This window comes from Rhea americana, unplaced genomic scaffold (genome assembly GCF_003343005.1).
Source record: "Rhea americana isolate MKP2758 unplaced genomic scaffold, rheAme1 scaffold_14, whole genome shotgun sequence".
In the NCBI taxonomy this organism is placed as follows: Eukaryota; Metazoa; Chordata; class Aves; order Rheiformes; family Rheidae; genus Rhea; species Rhea americana.
The window spans coordinates 9,002,410-9,019,376 of record NW_028185483.1 but is presented as its reverse complement, the minus strand read 5'-3'; the positions used below and the strand labels follow the sequence as shown (position 1 = coordinate 9,019,376).

The 16,967-nt window shown below is 45.3% G+C and overlaps 1 protein-coding gene across 1 annotated transcript; it reads right to left on the bottom strand.

The window, feature by feature from the left end:
* Positions 1-7,721: 7,721 nt before the first annotated feature.
* On the bottom strand, positions 7,722-10,164 carry GP5 (glycoprotein V platelet). Its single transcript, XM_085298529.1, has one exon. It carries the CDS (start codon positions 10,066-10,068, stop codon positions 8,149-8,151), a length of 1,920 nt encoding a protein of 639 aa, XP_085154655.1. The 5' UTR covers positions 10,069-10,164; the 3' UTR covers positions 7,722-8,148.
* Between the last annotated feature and the right edge of the window lie 6,803 nt (positions 10,165-16,967).

Below are 16,967 nucleotides of genomic sequence, written 5' to 3'. Positions count from 1 at the left end.
TCCAAACGCCGCAGGTGCCAGGCGATCCTGGCGCCCCGCTGCGGCGCTGCCCCGCACAGTCCCGCACAGCCCCGCCAGCCCGGGGGCGGCCCCAGAGCTACCCAAGGAGGCTTCCCGGAGCTCGCCTTTAGGGGCTCCCCCCGGGTCTGCCCCGCGGCTCCGACTCCCGCACCTCCAGCGGGCCCTCGGGGCCGAGCCCCCTGCACCCTCACCGGGAGGGGACGGCGGAGCCCCCTCCGCCGCGCCAGGGTCCGCTCYGATAGAGGCGCCCCGGAGCGGCAAAGCCTCCGGTCACGGCCGCGCGTCCCCGCGCTGCCAGCCCGGCCGGGCTGCGGCACATCCCGGGCCTCGGAGGCAGCGCCAGGCACGGACATAACAGCACCCGGGGAAGCAGGTTACAGAGCACCGGTGCAGGGCTGGCGGGTGCCGCTTCTTCCCGGCCGCTTCCCGGCCGCTCCCTGCTGTGCAGATGCTGAGCTCAGAGTCACCGCAAAACCCAGGTTTTGCTCCGCCAGAGTAACCTGCCGCCTCCCAGGGAGGGTTGTGGACGTCCCGGCTAGTGCCGAAGGCAGCAGGACACGACGCTTCCCGTGACAGCCCTGCTGCCGGCAAGCCCAGCTCTGGCCGGGGTAGGTGTCATTGCCCTGGRAGCGCCCGGGGGTTTCTGCTGCTGGGTGTCGCTGAGCCCACATGAAGCAATACCAGCTGGGGTCCCGTGGCAAGTGGTCCACAACTAACTTGGTCCCTTGGGCTTTGAAGCTGCCTCACATCACCCTGCCTGGGGCCCTTGACCCCTGTGAAGGCCAGCAAGCAGGCAACCCTCACCCGTGCTCACCAGACCACATGGTTTTAGTGCAACCTGGGATCCCAGCCCCAGTGAGGCTTCTTTCTATCCTGTGACCTGTTGCACAAGCCCTGGTGCTCACCCTGAAACACCACTGCTCTGCAAGGTCCCAGACCCATCTCCTCCCACAGCAGCAGGGTTTCAGCAYGATTAGGGACCGTCCACTTAAGCAGATCCAATGGGGCTCACCCCAGACGACACCCTAAGCAGTCTGGCAGCCCAAGCTGTCCCCTGCTCCAGGTACCCTCTGCCCTCTGAGCCCCAGCAGTGGAGAATCACCCTCCTCTGGGGAGGTCTGTCTCGCTCCCGGGTGGGAGGACAGTCCCCACATCCATCCACGCTGGCAGGTTTCCAGCACATTCAGACAGCCGGCGCTGTGAACATGGCCAAGCAGGACTGCTCTGAATCACCAAGAGACTCACAACTGTTTGGAAAAATCCAAGTAATCGCTAAAATTAGCAGCTTGTGGGCTTGGCCTGAAGAGACCATTACTCATCTGCCAAACAGCCAAGAGCGCTCACCCGTACAGTGCTGCTGCACAGGGGCAGCAGCCAGGTCCGCCAACCCCAGGGCCAGGCTGGTGAGCACAAGTTGCCASTGCACCCCATTGGGGAGCCAGGGACCACAACAGCCTCCACAGCCCCAAGCACTTGCTGCTGCTCCAATGGGCAACGCATGCCCCAGGAGCAGCACGGCCTGCCMGCAGCTTGTCCCACACTCAGCAGGCTTTTCCTTGGTTCCCCGAGGACAGCTCAGGGTCCCCAGTGATGCCTTACGCCTTGCACACAGGTAGAAGAGGAACAACGGCCCTAAGGCACACAGCATGGACACCCTTATCCGCGGCTTTGAGGAACTCTGTGACAACTGGGCCRGGCTGCCGCAGATGAGCATGTCAGGCTGTGGAGCAGAGGGACACAGCGATGCTTYCCAAGGGGCTCCCTGCAAACCAGCCCGAGGAGCCAGACAAGCCTCCCACCCCTGCTCCAAACCCCACGTGCAGTTTCTTACCTGTCTTCCTGGAGATGAACGCAGAGCAGGAGTTCGGACAAGTCCTGGCCCAGCCAGCTTCCCTGAAAGCCGGGCAGAGCACTCYGCTTGGGACTGTGGTCAGCCATGTGTTGAGTGAGGCACTTTAGAAGAAAACTGGACACCAGTGTGAAATTTTGCCCACCTGMGCACCTCATGCACCAGCAGGGACAAGACCACCTCCTCTAGCTGCTCTTGGTCCCAGGGAGCAAATAAAGGGTACAGGAGCTGCAGTGAAAACAGCTCAGCTGTTTCTTTCATCATTGCCCTCTGCTCTCCAGCACATCTCCAGCTCCCAGGATAGATTCACACCTCTGGAAGGCCAGGGCATGCAGGCTGGGGGAAGACATTTCCATTACAGGCCCCATTACTCTCTGCATTGCAGGACTGGGACACCCCAGTGGTTTGGCACTCTTGCAAATTGCCTGTTACAAGAAAGCCCCTTCCTCCCTCAAGTGCTTGCAGAGACCAGCTGGCCCCAGGCATCAGGCCGAACTTTGATCTCCTCCAGAGCGAGGAGGAGGACTTGGTGCTGGGCAATAAGCCAGTGACAGAAGAGAGGGTCCCCTTGGTGCTCCAGTCCATAGCCRGTGTCCTGCAGGACATCTCCATGCTTGAGCTGCACAGTGTTGTGGGGTGAAGTTAATAGATGCATGAGAGGTGCCCTGCAAATTGGTGCTGAGACCTTCCCCATGATCCATCTCCATGTGACAGATGCATCAGATGTCCCTTTCCCAACCTTCTTAGGAACCCACACCATGGCACTCTCCACAGGTCACGTGGCAAAAGATGGGAATTCACCAAAACTGCTCCAGAGAACAACAGCTAGGAGCTTTGGGAATGGAGAAGCATTTGTGGGTTCTGCAGGAGGGACAGCAGTGAAGAAGCAGAGCCATGCTGCAACCACTGCTCAGACTAACACTTCATCGTCAGCCTGTTCTCCATCCAAGCATCAGGGCGAGAGCCATCAACAAACCGCTGCCTAAACAGCATTTAGGAATGTTAGCAGCAGCAGGGCCCTGGTGTTCACACGGCAAGCAGGACAGCAGCAGAGTCCTGGCCCTGAGCCCCACGCGATAGCGGTGGCAAGGCAGGGGCTTGGCGAGGGCCCAGGGCAGCGCTAGCGTGGAAGGAATGTAGGACTTCCGGCCAAGTCCTCCGGAGAGATAATCCAAAGCGGAAAGAACTTGTCCGATGGCGGCGTGGCTGCTGTGAGAGGGTGGGGAAGAAGGGAAGGATTGGTTGGAGCAGGAGGCGATGGTGGGGGCCTATGCTGCTCATGCAAGGAGAATGGAGATGTTTGCTGGATGATTGAGAGCCTGGGGAGCCRTTCCAGATCAGCTTCTCCCCATTCTCCCAAGCAGGGCTTGTAAAACAGCCATTAGTGTCACTTATCCCTGCCACAAGGGGTCAGGGAGTGCTCCAGGCACCCAACACACCATGTAAGAACATACCCCACTTCTCCCCACCACCCAGGGAAGAAGGTAGGAGGCTGCACAGCAAGCCGGGGCCAAGCGTTGAGCCATTGCCAGCAATCACTGGCTCCTTGCCCTGGGCTTTTTTCATCTGAGAAAAACAAAGGCCCAGCTGGAGATCTGGCACTCAGAAAAACATGACAGTCAAGTCTGCAGAAGAGGGGCCAAGCCTGGTGGTGAGATGGTGCTGGATACAACCAGAGCAGCAGCACCCACCCCCACCCCCAATAAAACAGTACTACCAGGACTGCAGCAGCACACAGCTCTCACACAGCACAACTCAGTCAAGAAGCTCTGCAAAGGTTCATCTGCTCGTGAAAACCTGGGAGAGAAGGGGATTTGAACCCATACTTCAGCTAAGAAAATGGAGGCTTAGCTCACCTCCACAGCTTGCCTCAACTCTGGTGGGAGGGAGGAAGGGAAAAGCAGAAGTTTCAGACTTCTTGATCATCAGCTTCAGTTTATACACACCAGCCCTGCCCTATGGATACAAGCCTTTGGCAGCACCTCCTCCTCAGCTATTCCGTAATCCCTAGGAAATACCATGCTCCAATATCACTGCTGCTGAATCAGCTTCCCCAGGCAAGATGTTCTGGTCCAAGACCCAGAGGAGAAGCAAGGCCAATTCTCAGTAATGTCAGTCAGAGAACCGCAGAGCTCCTGCCTCACTGTCAGCTTTTGCACACACTCCTGAAACGTGGAGCTTTTGCTGGGTGTCTTCTTAGCTGATGACTCAAGCATAACTGCAGTGGCAGTGYGCAGTGGCACAAACTACCCAGCTTCTCTTCACTCATCACTGTGGCAGGGAAGAGCAGGAGCTGAGATACAGACTCCAACCTTACTGCTGCGAGCTGGATAGAAGTCAAACTAGGCCTGGCTGTATTATAGACAAGCACTTCAGGACACACAAAGGTATCAGTYCGTACCCACAAGTGGTCCGTATTGCCACCTCCAAACAAGGAATGCAATAGCAGAAGGACAAATGCACTAGCTCACCTCTGCAAGCAGAGGCAAAGGATCAAGGACCCCAAATGGCTACTGATCTCCCACAGCAGATGTGAGATGGGAAGAGCAGAAATGCCAGGAGACACAATCAAAGCACGTCTGTGCTGCTGGCTTGGAAAGGAGCACAACCATGTGCTACAGCAGCCRGGAGAAGGGGCAGACAACTGTTGGCACAGCCAGGAGAGCAAAGGCAAGAGTTAATCCGCCCACTGCTGCTGCAGGCTGTTGGAAGGAACTTAGCGCACTCAGTACTGACAAGCAAAGGAGATCAGCACCTGCAATGACATCGTGCTACAAGCATGCTGCGAAGTCCTGCTGCCTCAGCACAACAGGTCAGAGCTCCCTCAGCTCCAGGATTTCTTAAAGCAGAGAGCAGGAGCGTCTGCCACAGAAACATGTGTTTTTGGAAACGGACTCAGAGAAGACCCTTGGATAAGCTATGTTAGAGATGCTGCTGCAAGCACTCCTGACAAGGACACCATCCCAGAGGCATTTCCTGGACTCTGAAGTCTGATTAACATGCACGTCTGTTAAACAAGGTTCTATGTCTTGGGTCTGTACAGCAGCCAAGGGTGTGGAGCTAAGATCTCYGAGACACAGAGCAGAGATGTTTTGCATCCACCCTTTCCCAGCCTGCGAGAAGCTCAGCAGCAGGGCTTTCCCCATGGGCCAGGGATTGGATATCTCCAACCTTTCCCAGCCTGCAGGTCACTCCAAGTTCTGGGCCTAGTGGCCCAGGATGGACTTAGCTCATAGAGGTACAGGTAGCCTGGTCCAGGGAAAACCTTGCCAAGGCAACAGAGGGGAGCCAACTGCAGGAAAACCACACCTTGAAAAAGCCAGCAAGGCTCAGCCCTTGGGACTCCACTTTTGACCTTGCACACGTTCRTCTGAGAAAGGCAAATTTGACAAGCAAAGCAATGCTTCCCTCTGAGAAAGAATCCAAGACGCAGTTGCGCTTACTCAGGCAGCACTCACTGCTGCCTCCTGTCCTGCTCGTGAGCTGTCACGTTGACCCGGAAGACAGTCTCTTCTCCGGGCTGAGTGGGAATGGGATACAGGTATATTCCTGGATTTCCCAAGCCAGAGAAGTTTTCCAAGAAGGGCTCAGCTATGCCAGGCAACAAGTAATGAGTCAGCCGAAACAAAACATGACATCCCAGTCATGGGGAGAGGAAGAGTTAGTAAAACACCTCAAGCCCTTGTTGCTCCAGCCTTTTGTTCTCCCCTGACTTCACTTCCTCTGTCTGGCTCAGGAGCTGGGAAAGCCCGATGACAGCATGTAAAGACTAATCATCCTCCTCTTCGCACTTGACTGTACACAGCCGTATGCCAAAGCCCCCACCTGCCAAAGTCCGGTGAGTGCAGCAAATGAGCCAGAGAAGTGCCGAGAGGGAGCTGGCCTGCCTGCAGGGCCAGGGCAGCCAAACGGAGCTGCAGGAAGAGAGCAGCTTCTGCTCATCTGCTGTTCTTGGTGCCAGCTGGGGACACCTCTTGCATAGGTCAGTCACGCAGAGTATCTGTTATATATGGATACAGGGATAGCTTTTGCTTTTTTTAAAAAAAAGAAATCTGTCAGTTTGTGTCCAAGTCCCTTTGGATGCAAGAGCATTCTCCAGCACCTCACTAAGCAAAACAGTAACCAGCACAGAGTTTGTAAAACGATTTCCGCAGGAGTCCGGATTATGCTGATTTCCTGYCTGCTGTAGGCAAGCATGTGTGGTGCTGACATGACCAAAACTAGAGTTGGCAGAACACCATATGGGCATTACGTTTGTCCAAGAACCTAAATTTATACCAATTACCTATTTTTAAGTGCTTGCATGCAACAGCCTAGGGAAAAAAATAAAAACATCAGGAAAGCTACATGTTATCTTTGTTTTTCCTCATTTAAATGGATTACAACAAACATTCTGGTGCTTGCTTGTGAACCCAGTCCCAGTTTGCTTCTCACTAGACATAGTAAGCCCCAGTTCTGCTTTAGAGATGGYTCTATTACCAGACTTGCTAAACTTTGGTAAAATTCACAAGCAAGATGATGGTTATTTAACATAACAGAAGCACATTGCCTCTTTCTGTAGGCTAGAAAAGAAATTCAAATCCAGCAGCAGAGTACTGTGAGGCAAAGCAGTCAGTAATTTTTTCTCATTGCCTAGAGCAGCAAACAACAGGRAGACACAGCTATTGCTACAAACTCGCAGTAAATGCAACTTCTTTCATCTCAGGCTTGTAAARTGCCATTTCAAGATCCAGGAAAGATCTCTCTGCAGTTAGAAGCCAGTAGGACAGCCTCMCTCAGGAGGACCATCTTGGCTCCTAGAGTGTAGGCTTTCATGCCCTAGCAGCCACATCCTAGGAAACTACATCCAGGAGCTCCTTAATCCAGCCCTATCTTCTGAGCACAGGAGCAGAGCTTGTAAGTACAAAACAGGTCACATTAAAAATTAAYAATTAAACCCCAAGCTATCAAGAGCATAGACAGTCTGACAGCCTCCCCATCTACTTTCACACTAAAATATTCATATCATTCAATATATTCATAGCATTTCAATAAGATGACCAAATCCCTCAGTATTGCCCTCTAAAATTGCCTTTGCACATTAACAATTCGAGGGGCTGGAAGTCAGGGATTACACCACGCAACAGGACAATGTAAAAACTACCGAGGCAGAAAGCAACTAATATGCCCTTCTCCTTCCTGTGCTTTGGGTAACTCTAAGCCTAGGTCCGCTCTGCCTTTCCATAAAGCCAAACCCACAGCTACTGCAAACCAAAATCTGAAACCGAGCTATCCATGTTCCCTCACCAACTTAAGAATCGGGGTGACACTTCAGGGCCCTCAGGTCAGGCGGGCTCCCTGCCGTTTYGCTGCAGGCTGAGCTTTGCCTAGCCATGCCCAGAAGAAACCAGCCCTTCCTCCGCCAGCCCTCTCGATAGGAACCCCCCAGCCACCAGCGCCGCCCGCCAAGGAGCGCCCCGCTGCGCCCCGCGCTCCTTCCTGCCGGCTGAGCGCCAGGCCTGGGTGCGTGCCCAGCACTCCAGTTTCGTGACTCACTGCAACGTGCACTGCGAGACACCGTGCYTGGCAGACCGCTATTCAAAAATCTAAAGATGAAAGAATATTTACTTGAAATTCACATTTGTAGYAATGTTACAAAGCTTCAGGGAAAAACTAGAAAGAAAATACATTAAGATTAGATAAGCAGCYGAGATTAAAAGTGTAGCTATCTCTGGTTAAACTGGAGGAAGTTGCTGTTAACTTTAAACTGTTTTTCCTTTGGATATGGTAAATACCACCTTCTTCCTCCCATGCCCTAGAAAGCATGTAGAGCACTATAGGCAACCTTTAAATAATGGTTGAAATCCATCAGTGTTTCCTGCCTCTGCTTCCCTACGTAGCTGCCATTTTTGCTCCCAAAGAGCGCCCAGTAGAGCACGCAGGTGATTCAGAAGTGCCCTCTCTCTTTCAGCAGCCTGAGCACARCAGCAAGCAGCGCTTTATATACGGCGCTCACCAGGAACGCAACTCCGAACTGTGCGGAGAGGTGACCACAGATTTCCTTCCAGCTCTCCCTCTCCCTTGCACGGGGTATCGCAACAACATACAGTGATTACAATCACTTTTGGCAAACACTGTAAGTTACATTACAGCATATTGAAAATGTGCTTTTAAGACAAGGGATTTATGGTTCTAGCTACGTAAGATTTGTAATACACATCTGAATCAAGTAGRAACCACCCAAATGCAAGAACTGCATCCAAAACAGTATTTCCAATCCCTTTCTTGGCTGATATTCTCTACTTTTTAATAATTTTTATCAGAACAACAGGCTGAGCAGGASTATCTTTACAGTGTAAGAACTGCCTAGTTTTACACATCACATACAGAGTGGTCACAACGGTGGCAATTTGGACTGCTAAAATCAAACTATGAAGACACAAGAAGAACTGACAATAAGCAACTCTAGTATTAAAATATGGCTCAGTACTCATGCGGGCTGGCAGCTCCTCCCACCAGGCAAAAGCAGTTAAATCTGTTCCTCTTACACTGCTGGTTTCTACTATGATGCTGGGAGAATTTTGTGTTGGAGTATCTGAGAAATGAGACTGTCCAACACCCTGAACATGTGAATAAGTAAAACCTAGAGTTGCAAGAGGCGTTGATGTGGGTGCATAAGTATCTGTGCTAGGCACTGTTGTTACGGAGGTTGCCAAAGTTGATTTCCGTTGTTCTGTCACCAGGGAAGTTGAAATTTGGGAATGAGCTGAGCTCCTGAGTGTCTGGTACATAGTGGCTGTGGTTGGCTGGCAGTTCACGTGATACGTTAGAGCCACAAGAGAGATGTTCTTCAGTGCCAGTGGGCTGTCACACATTAGAGAATGTGCTTTTCTTACTATATCAATGCTCTTTTGGAGCCATTCCTGGAAGCCAAGAATTTCGCAATCACATTTCCAAGGGTTGTTGTCAAGGAAGACTTCTTGCAGCTTAGGTAAAGCAGTAAAAAATTCTCCGGGAAGAGACCGCAGCTTAGTACTATTGAGGTAAACTTTCTGAAGGTGCTTGAGATTATGAAAGAGGTTACTAGGAAGAAACTCAAGCCTCGAATCAAAAATGGAAATATTCTGCAGCTTTGGAAGGCTAAGGAAGATGCCCTCTGGCAGACTGGAAATATTAGTTGTATGCAGAGACAGGCCTTGCAGTTTGTTCAGGCCACTGAACACGTTCTTCGGAAGAACACTAAGTTCTGGATTAAAACTCAGTACAAGCAGCTCTAAATTTGTCAAGTTACTGAACACAAAATCTGGTAGAGTTGAGAGCTTTGTGTGATACAACCACAGGCTACCAAGACTCTTCATTTCTCCAAATAATAGTTCCGGAAGAGACTTCAGTGGATTTCTGTACAAGGTCAATTTAGACAGGTTATGCAAGTGCAGAAAAAGCCCAGGAGGCAAAAGCTCAAGCTTGTTTCTGGAGAGCGTTAGGATTCTTAGTTTACGAAGACAGTGAAACGCACCAGGGGCAATGGACTGGATGTTATTGGAGTGCAGGAAGAGTTCTAGCAGCTCCTTCTGGCTATCAAACAAACCAGACTCTATTGAAGAGAGCTGGTTAAAATACAGCATCAGCTTCCGAAGTCTGGTCAATGCACTAAATATAGTTCTAGGCAGCGTTGCCAGAGAGTTCCTCGACAAGTTCAGTACTTTGAGTTTGGCAAGTTTCTTTAGCACGCCGCTAGGAAGCGCTGTTAGTTGGTTTTTGTTCAAAAAAAGCTCCTCCAAACTCACCAGTCTGTCAAAGAGATTCTCTTCTATGCATTTCAACCTGTTATTTTCAAGGATCAGCTGCTGAAGGCATTGCATGTCTTCAAACACTTCTGCAGGAAGCTCAACCAGCTTGTTATCTAGCAGTTTGAGGGCTTTTAGCCTACTCAAGCCTTTAAAAGCCATTGGTGAGATCAAAGAGATGTTGTTTGAAGTTAAGATGAGATGCTGCAGCTCCAACATCCTAGAAAAAGCATCCTGCAAGTAGGTTACATTAGTGTTCGTTATGTGAATTTCTGTCATGTTGCAAGGCAGATTTAATGATTCCAGGTCTTTTATATGGGGACCAGAGCAACGAATTCCATTTTTCAAAGAGCAGTCACATTTCTCAGGACAAACAGATGCATCCAGCTGGAGGAAAAGCTTGATCATCACTGACAAAAGAAACACCAACATCCTTGTCGAAACACCAGAAATATTAGCTGTTACAAGAGATAAGAGAGTCAGGGTTTGATTAGAGGCATTTAATAACTTAGCAGAAGCAGACAAAATTTTGTGAATGTATCAAAGAAACTAAATATGTAAGAAATTTGGCTTGAAAGCAAACTTCAAAATCTCTTACTACTGAATGCATTTCTGAGGTTCTCAGTTTGCACTGAGAAGTACAGATAAGGCTCTTTTATAATTCAAGTACTACTTGTTCACATTTGTACTAGTCAACTATAACAAAAGCATATACAAGTCACAAAACCACTACTAAATAGTCATAAGGCATATACCTGAAAATAAAATCACTCTGCCACAGTATTCTTTTATTGTGGTTTCTCTAAAATTTAGAATTTTAAACATACAGTTTTAGAGCATTGCTCTTACTGTTTTGATAGAAGTTACAGCATGGGGGAAAAGCTTAACTAGTAGGGGATAAAAGTAGTAACATGCAAAAAATTGGTAATGAGGTAAAAGAAAGTGTCCTAAGACTCCTGTAATATTTTAAGTGGTTGCATAAAATCCAGCACAGTTCTGTTAAACCATTTCTCAGTATTTGCAAGTGATCGCTTCTTGGAATAGCTCAAGAACACACAAAAAGAAACAGGCTATTTTTGATGGAGCCTGAAATAACACACAAGAGCTAATTCAGCAAAGGGCAGTAGTGAGCCTCTGATAACAAACAATGTCTTGTTTCAACAGCTTAACACAATAATAAATTGTCAGAGGTATTAAAAATATTATGAAATGAGAGGAATAAGATGCTATAATGTTAGCTAGCAAGCTGTACCAATACGGGACATTAAATCCTTAGATCTGCAAGAAATGTACCACTTGGTCCAAGAGTTGCATATATTCTGAAACAGAAAAGGAACAGGAAAGCAACCATTAAACTATTGTAGCTATAAAGTCAACACTGAAAAGACCACATCAAACAAATCTTTCCACAGATTAGGAATCTGTCCTTAGTGAAATCAAAAASGCCACGTATATCAGAAACCAGAACCCTGAAAGTCAAGGAAATGGCTGACCAGTAGGAGAAGCAGCAACCTAGACTGGTGTAGACGTAACTGGAATAGGTAAAATTGCCTGTTTCAGGCTTCAGTACTGAGAACACCAGGAAAAAGGGAGGACTCATCCCAACATACCTCTTTCCATTAGCAAGGATGAAATTCTCCCAAATCAACGTGACAGAGATACAGATACAAAACTGATCTTTTAAAAAGGACCAAGTCAGACACAGGTAGAACAGCCTAATTTCTCAAATGCCTGAACTGCTGGCAAGAGCATAGCACCACAGATCGAAAACAGTAGCTGTGCCAAAAAAGTAGAAGCCAGTATTAAACAAACAAACAAAACAAAAATCCACAGACAATTCTAGGTTAGGTTYAGAGAATTGAAAACTGGTAAAATCAGCATCCCTTCCTTGGTAATTAAAGGACTAGCAGTAACAAGTGGCAACACAGATGCTCTAGAGCAAGCTCTCACGTGGCCTTTGAATCCCAAATTGGGCTTAGAATTCTTTGAATGAGAAAATACGTCATCCACCACCACCACCTTGAGGCTTGACACTCCCAAAGGGCTTTTCCGTGTTATACAAAGAATCCACCAGAGAATCTAGGAATTCACAGATGACATGAAARTATCAGAGTCACAAACCAAGAAAATGTGAACTATTCCTGTGTAGCTCAGGAGGTCCAAACCTTGGCTTGTTCAAGTATCCCAGTAGCAACAGCAACTACAGTACCAGATCTGGGCTAGCCCACAAAAAGGCAGTAACAAGCRTTTATCTGCTTTTCCACCCCTCTGTTTCATATTGTGCAAACTGACACCTTAGAAGCTTATCTGCTTTTTAGAGGAACTTATTAGAAACACAGCAGGCAATCAGGCTTCACCATGACTCTGCACTTTAAATGGGAAGAAAAACAGCAAAACGCATCCTCTAGATAACACTACTTTACTCCTATTTACATAGCTACTTTCAAAGGCGGAAGAAAATGCTAAACTTCGTAGCAAATTTTGCCTACTTTTTAGTTGTAGAAGCAACCGGTTTCTGCAAGTTGGATGTAACACTATCYACAGTATATCTACAGTAGAACTTGAGACCACGCACAAAACAGGAGAAAAATTCAAGTCATACATGCAATGGCACAAAACAAGCTTGCGGCTTCTGACAGTGACACTGCAGTACGTGCACCAAYCAGCCCAATACAAATGTGGTTGATTAGAGCCAAAAATTTGGTCTTTCAGCACAAATTAGGATTTGAAAGAGAAGTTTCAAATTCGTTAAGACACTCAGCTATACAGTAGTCTGATACAMGGAAGCATTAGATTTTATGTGAATGGACACATCAATTTTCAACACTTGAGTGATRTGTGTCTTCTCAAGGCTGCTCTGACCTTTCCTTTCATGCAGGATTAGAGTCAATGCAACTTGATTACGGAATGAACAGTTTTCCACTTAATGCTTTGGCTAAGGAATCCAGACTTCATGCATTTGGCTCCCTGCTCTTCCTCCAAGTCTTCTGTAATCATAGAGCAACAAAATCTAAAGTCCAGAAGATCCTGAAGTGAGAAACTTTGTCGAAACATTAGCTTGAAATTACAAGGCTCCAAGTTTTTGTAATCAAGTTGTTTACTGGGCATTTCAAATACCCTGTCTTCAGGTTTAAAACATTATCTAACAAAAAAAAAATCCACACACAAAACAAAGCTGAACTGCAAGATGGAAAAGCTGTCTTTATTCCTGTATGATTTTTCTAAAGATGACAGTGACAACAGTGGCACTAAAAACCAGGAGCATTCCCTCAGGAGAGTCACTTCAAAACTGCTTCCCACAGAAAAGGAGCATCTGGATAACAGAAGCTGTAAAAAACTCTCTATTCGAGATAAAAGGTGTGGCTTTAAAATGGCTTTCATGCACCATCAGGTGAAAGTAAGGTCACTATTACTCTACTCCAGAACAGCAGTGCTACATATGTATTGCAAACACACACTGCTTTTCTGCTCCCACCTTCACATACAAGGACTGAATAAGATATCCATGGCATCAGCCAGAGCGAGTTCATATTCTTCAACAAGCTTTGGAYCAGACTTAGCTGTACGAACAGTAATTATAAACAATTTCATGAAACTAATGAGAAGAGTTAAAATAGAATCTGTTCATTTTAATTTTATTTCAAAGAGCTTCAGTCACAAAAATGATTTACAAGACTATTTACAATTCTATTTTACAGTTATTTACGTATGCCTTTTGACAACAGGGTACCATTTTAGAGCAGCAATGCATGTTTTAAATACAAAGATGTATTATCATTTTGGATTTAAAAATAAAAAGGAAGCTGAGCTTCTAGATTACACTGTAATGCCTTTTAATCTGTTAGGATTGAGGAATTCACAAAGTGAGTAGTTTCTGGTTCACATCATTATCAAACAAGCTGCAGTTTGTTGAAAATAGCTGTAAAAACCTGAAGCTTTACTGTATAAAATCAACATATTCAAGACTCTAAAAATTGTCAAAACCCCACAGCTTTCCCTTAAACATACAAAAGCCTAAGTTTACAATCCAGAATTTCACGGGAGAAATCCTACAGAACTTTAACTCTTGCATTTTCTGATGACCAACACAAGCATTAAAAACTTGCAGCATAAAAAAAGGACTCCACATTTGCTCAGTATCATACTGTATATACCTATACAGCACAGAATCATTTACCCAATTTAGGATGACTGTTCAGCACAACCTTCATGAAGAAAAATAAATAGAATTAAAAAGTCAACTTTTCTTTTTTTTTTTCCTTTAAAGTGCAACAGCAGAAGTTTCTAATTTAAAGTTACAATAAACATAGAGAGTTTTGCAGTTTTGTGGATGTTTTAATTACTTCTGCTCAAACTTTTTTAACAGTAGATTCATAGCACATGAAACAAGAGTTGCTGCTAATTAAATTTGAAGGGAAGAAAAAACTTCTAAAATAACCCTGAGGGATATACAATTTAATGATCTCGCCATTTATTTTTAAAAAGTAACATTTATTATTTAGCAATTGCTTTTTCTGGGTAGACCAGTCCTTTAAGTATGTGCATAAATAAAATTTAAAAATCAGTAATATTTACAAATCCTAATACATCAAAGTAAAATACGTACAGATTAAATTTAAAGTCTGCATACACAAATAATTTAATATTAAATCAAACTTCTCAATGTAAGGCCAAAATATACAGCAGGAAGAAAGTGTCTACCAGCTATCTAGTGGAACTCACTAAATTGGTCTGTTCACCTGAACTTAGACATCCAAGATGAACATTAAACAGATTTTTCACTACAAACTGAATTGCATCTTACTTCAAAGCACAAACTGAATATGCTAGTTCAGAYCTGGTTTGTTGTATTTCTGAAAGCCTGAAAAACAAAATTGCTCAAAATTAGAAAAACTATAGGTGGCCAAACCCAGCTCTTCAGCAGAAAGGCATAATTCCCAATAATTGCAGGAGATGGAAATGCTTATTTTGTGGCTGAAGAAAGAAATATTCTCTCTCAGAAAGGTTGACTTATTATTCTTAACTATATGTCAAAAGTAAATAGGTCAGAGCTCATGCATGCAATTTCAGAAACACTTACTAATTCTGAATGCATATCAAGCTAGCTCCCACCTGAAAAACATACTGGCAAAATTTTCAAGTCGCTCACGACCCTAACTAATAATTAGCCCCTTTAATAACCAGTTTCAACAAATGGAGACACTGGGCTATTTCCGTTTTCATGAGAAAAATTCCACAAAACGTTCTCTGAAGAAAAGCCCACCTTAGTAAGTAGTCTCCTCCTCTCTTTCTAGAAAAGTCTAACATGCTAGAATAGTATGATTCAGAATCCAAAGAAGCTGAGAGAAATAAGCAGTTTAGAGAAAATATTAAGCAAAAGTATGTACGAGAAAAATTCAATTTTTTTTTTCCTTTCACTTCTGATGGAACAACCAAGCTAAAGTGATCAATGAAATGGAAAACAAAGCTTATTTGTTTAAGGGTAAGTCACAGCTCCTAGGTCCAAGATGCATAGCTTCACCACCTTTTTCTTTAGATTTTGGAATAGTACTTACTCATCTAAGAATTAKTCTTCATCAGTTATTCCATGCTACAAAGACTGTATGAAATCAACATTGGCAGAAATTAGCCAACTGATTCAAGCTCATGATTAAGAAAYTCATCTTAGTCCACAATTTCAGACCCTTTAAAAGCTACCAGTTTCATCTGATGTTCATGACCAAAAGAAGGCAGATTAGACTTTTACACTGCTCTGCTGAACGACTGCTAATAAAACAACTTTGTTCTTTCCTCTGCTCCACCTCCTCTCCACCAAAAAAAAAAAAAAAAAAAAAAAAATCAGGAAAAGAACTGACAGCTGGACTGGAGGATAGTATACCATAAGCATACTATTTCTGAGGAGCAAGTGTTATTTTCTACTAACCTTCAAGTTCTAGAAAAACATCTTCCAAACCATTTAGCACCACTTAAGTTCACTATTGGCACAGCATGTTCAACACTGCAAAAATCCTAAAATGAACAGTAGAGGACACTGCCACAGACTGCCTTACAGAAAAGCACAAGGAAATAAGCCTGACCTRGAAAAATTCCACTTACTAAAACAATTTTGGAATAGAATAATCCCCATAGGAATTTGAAAAGTAAACAAAGACCCTACCATCCCAAACTCTGTCATCAAAATACACACACAGAAGTCCCAGCCAGTCTGGGGCCCTCCCTCTAATCCCTACATGAGTTCTCTCTAAAGGGCAGCTCCGGATCTTAGATGCCCCCCTTAAAGTTCAGGGGCATCTGAATCAGTCAGTTCCACTTGGTTAAAAAAAGGCAGATCAATAGYCAACATTTTTGCTATCTTCCCAAAGACACAACAATTTAAGTGCAGCAATCCAATGATGGTTTGAAGGTAAGTAGCTTGTAGTTCTTTCTCATGGACGTTAAACAAAACAAAAACCCCCCCAAAACACACAAGAATTCTTAACACACWCTTTTGTTTAAGCTCTGCTTGTGAAGACAACGCCTACCCCTACATCTTTGCTGATCTATTTTTCTAGAGATCTTGGGTTTTCTTTGACACCACCTARCGGCAAAATCGTGCATTGCTGATCCAAGTACTTAAAGCAGCATTACTGGTGAYGCAAGTTTAAAAAAATAAAATCCAGATAAGCCTTAGTTCTACAGCAAGACAAGATTTTAGCTCTTTTTTTTTTTCTTTTCTTTTTTTTTTCTTTTTTTAAGTTTTGCTTCATACAGCTACATATAGTGCTTAAGACACTGGCAGATTCTTTGAAATGCATATGTTCTTAACATGCAGAAGTCCCAAGTGTGGGCTTGTGAAAATATCTCCCCCCACCCTCTCCTTGCAGCAGTAACTTTGGCCTTACTACTTCAAGGCATATAATAAAATTTTCTTAAGATTTAAAAATAAAACCTTATCTTTCTGTTGTAAAAAGTAAGGTCTGTGGAGATATAGTTAAAAGTAATAAAAAGTGAGATGGAAAAAAAAAAATGTTAGGTTCTCCAGCCCTCCTTCTCCAAACAGGTTAAGGTATAGCCTAACGCCTCCTTTACTGGAGTCTGTCTTCAGCTTTTCAGGGTTAGCTAGAAGAGAAGCTAAGAACACACTTGAGAACAACGTAATTTCTGCTTAGGGACAGAATGTATTGTTTCTATAGTGCTCCCAATTCCTGCTGTGGCAGACAAAGAAACTAAACTTAAACACAAACTTTTTCACCTGGAAACACTCCTTGCTAGTAGGGACAAACTTAGGGCTACATTCACCAAAACTTCAGAACCATTCTGAGGCACAAAGCTTTTCAACAGTGAAAATTTTA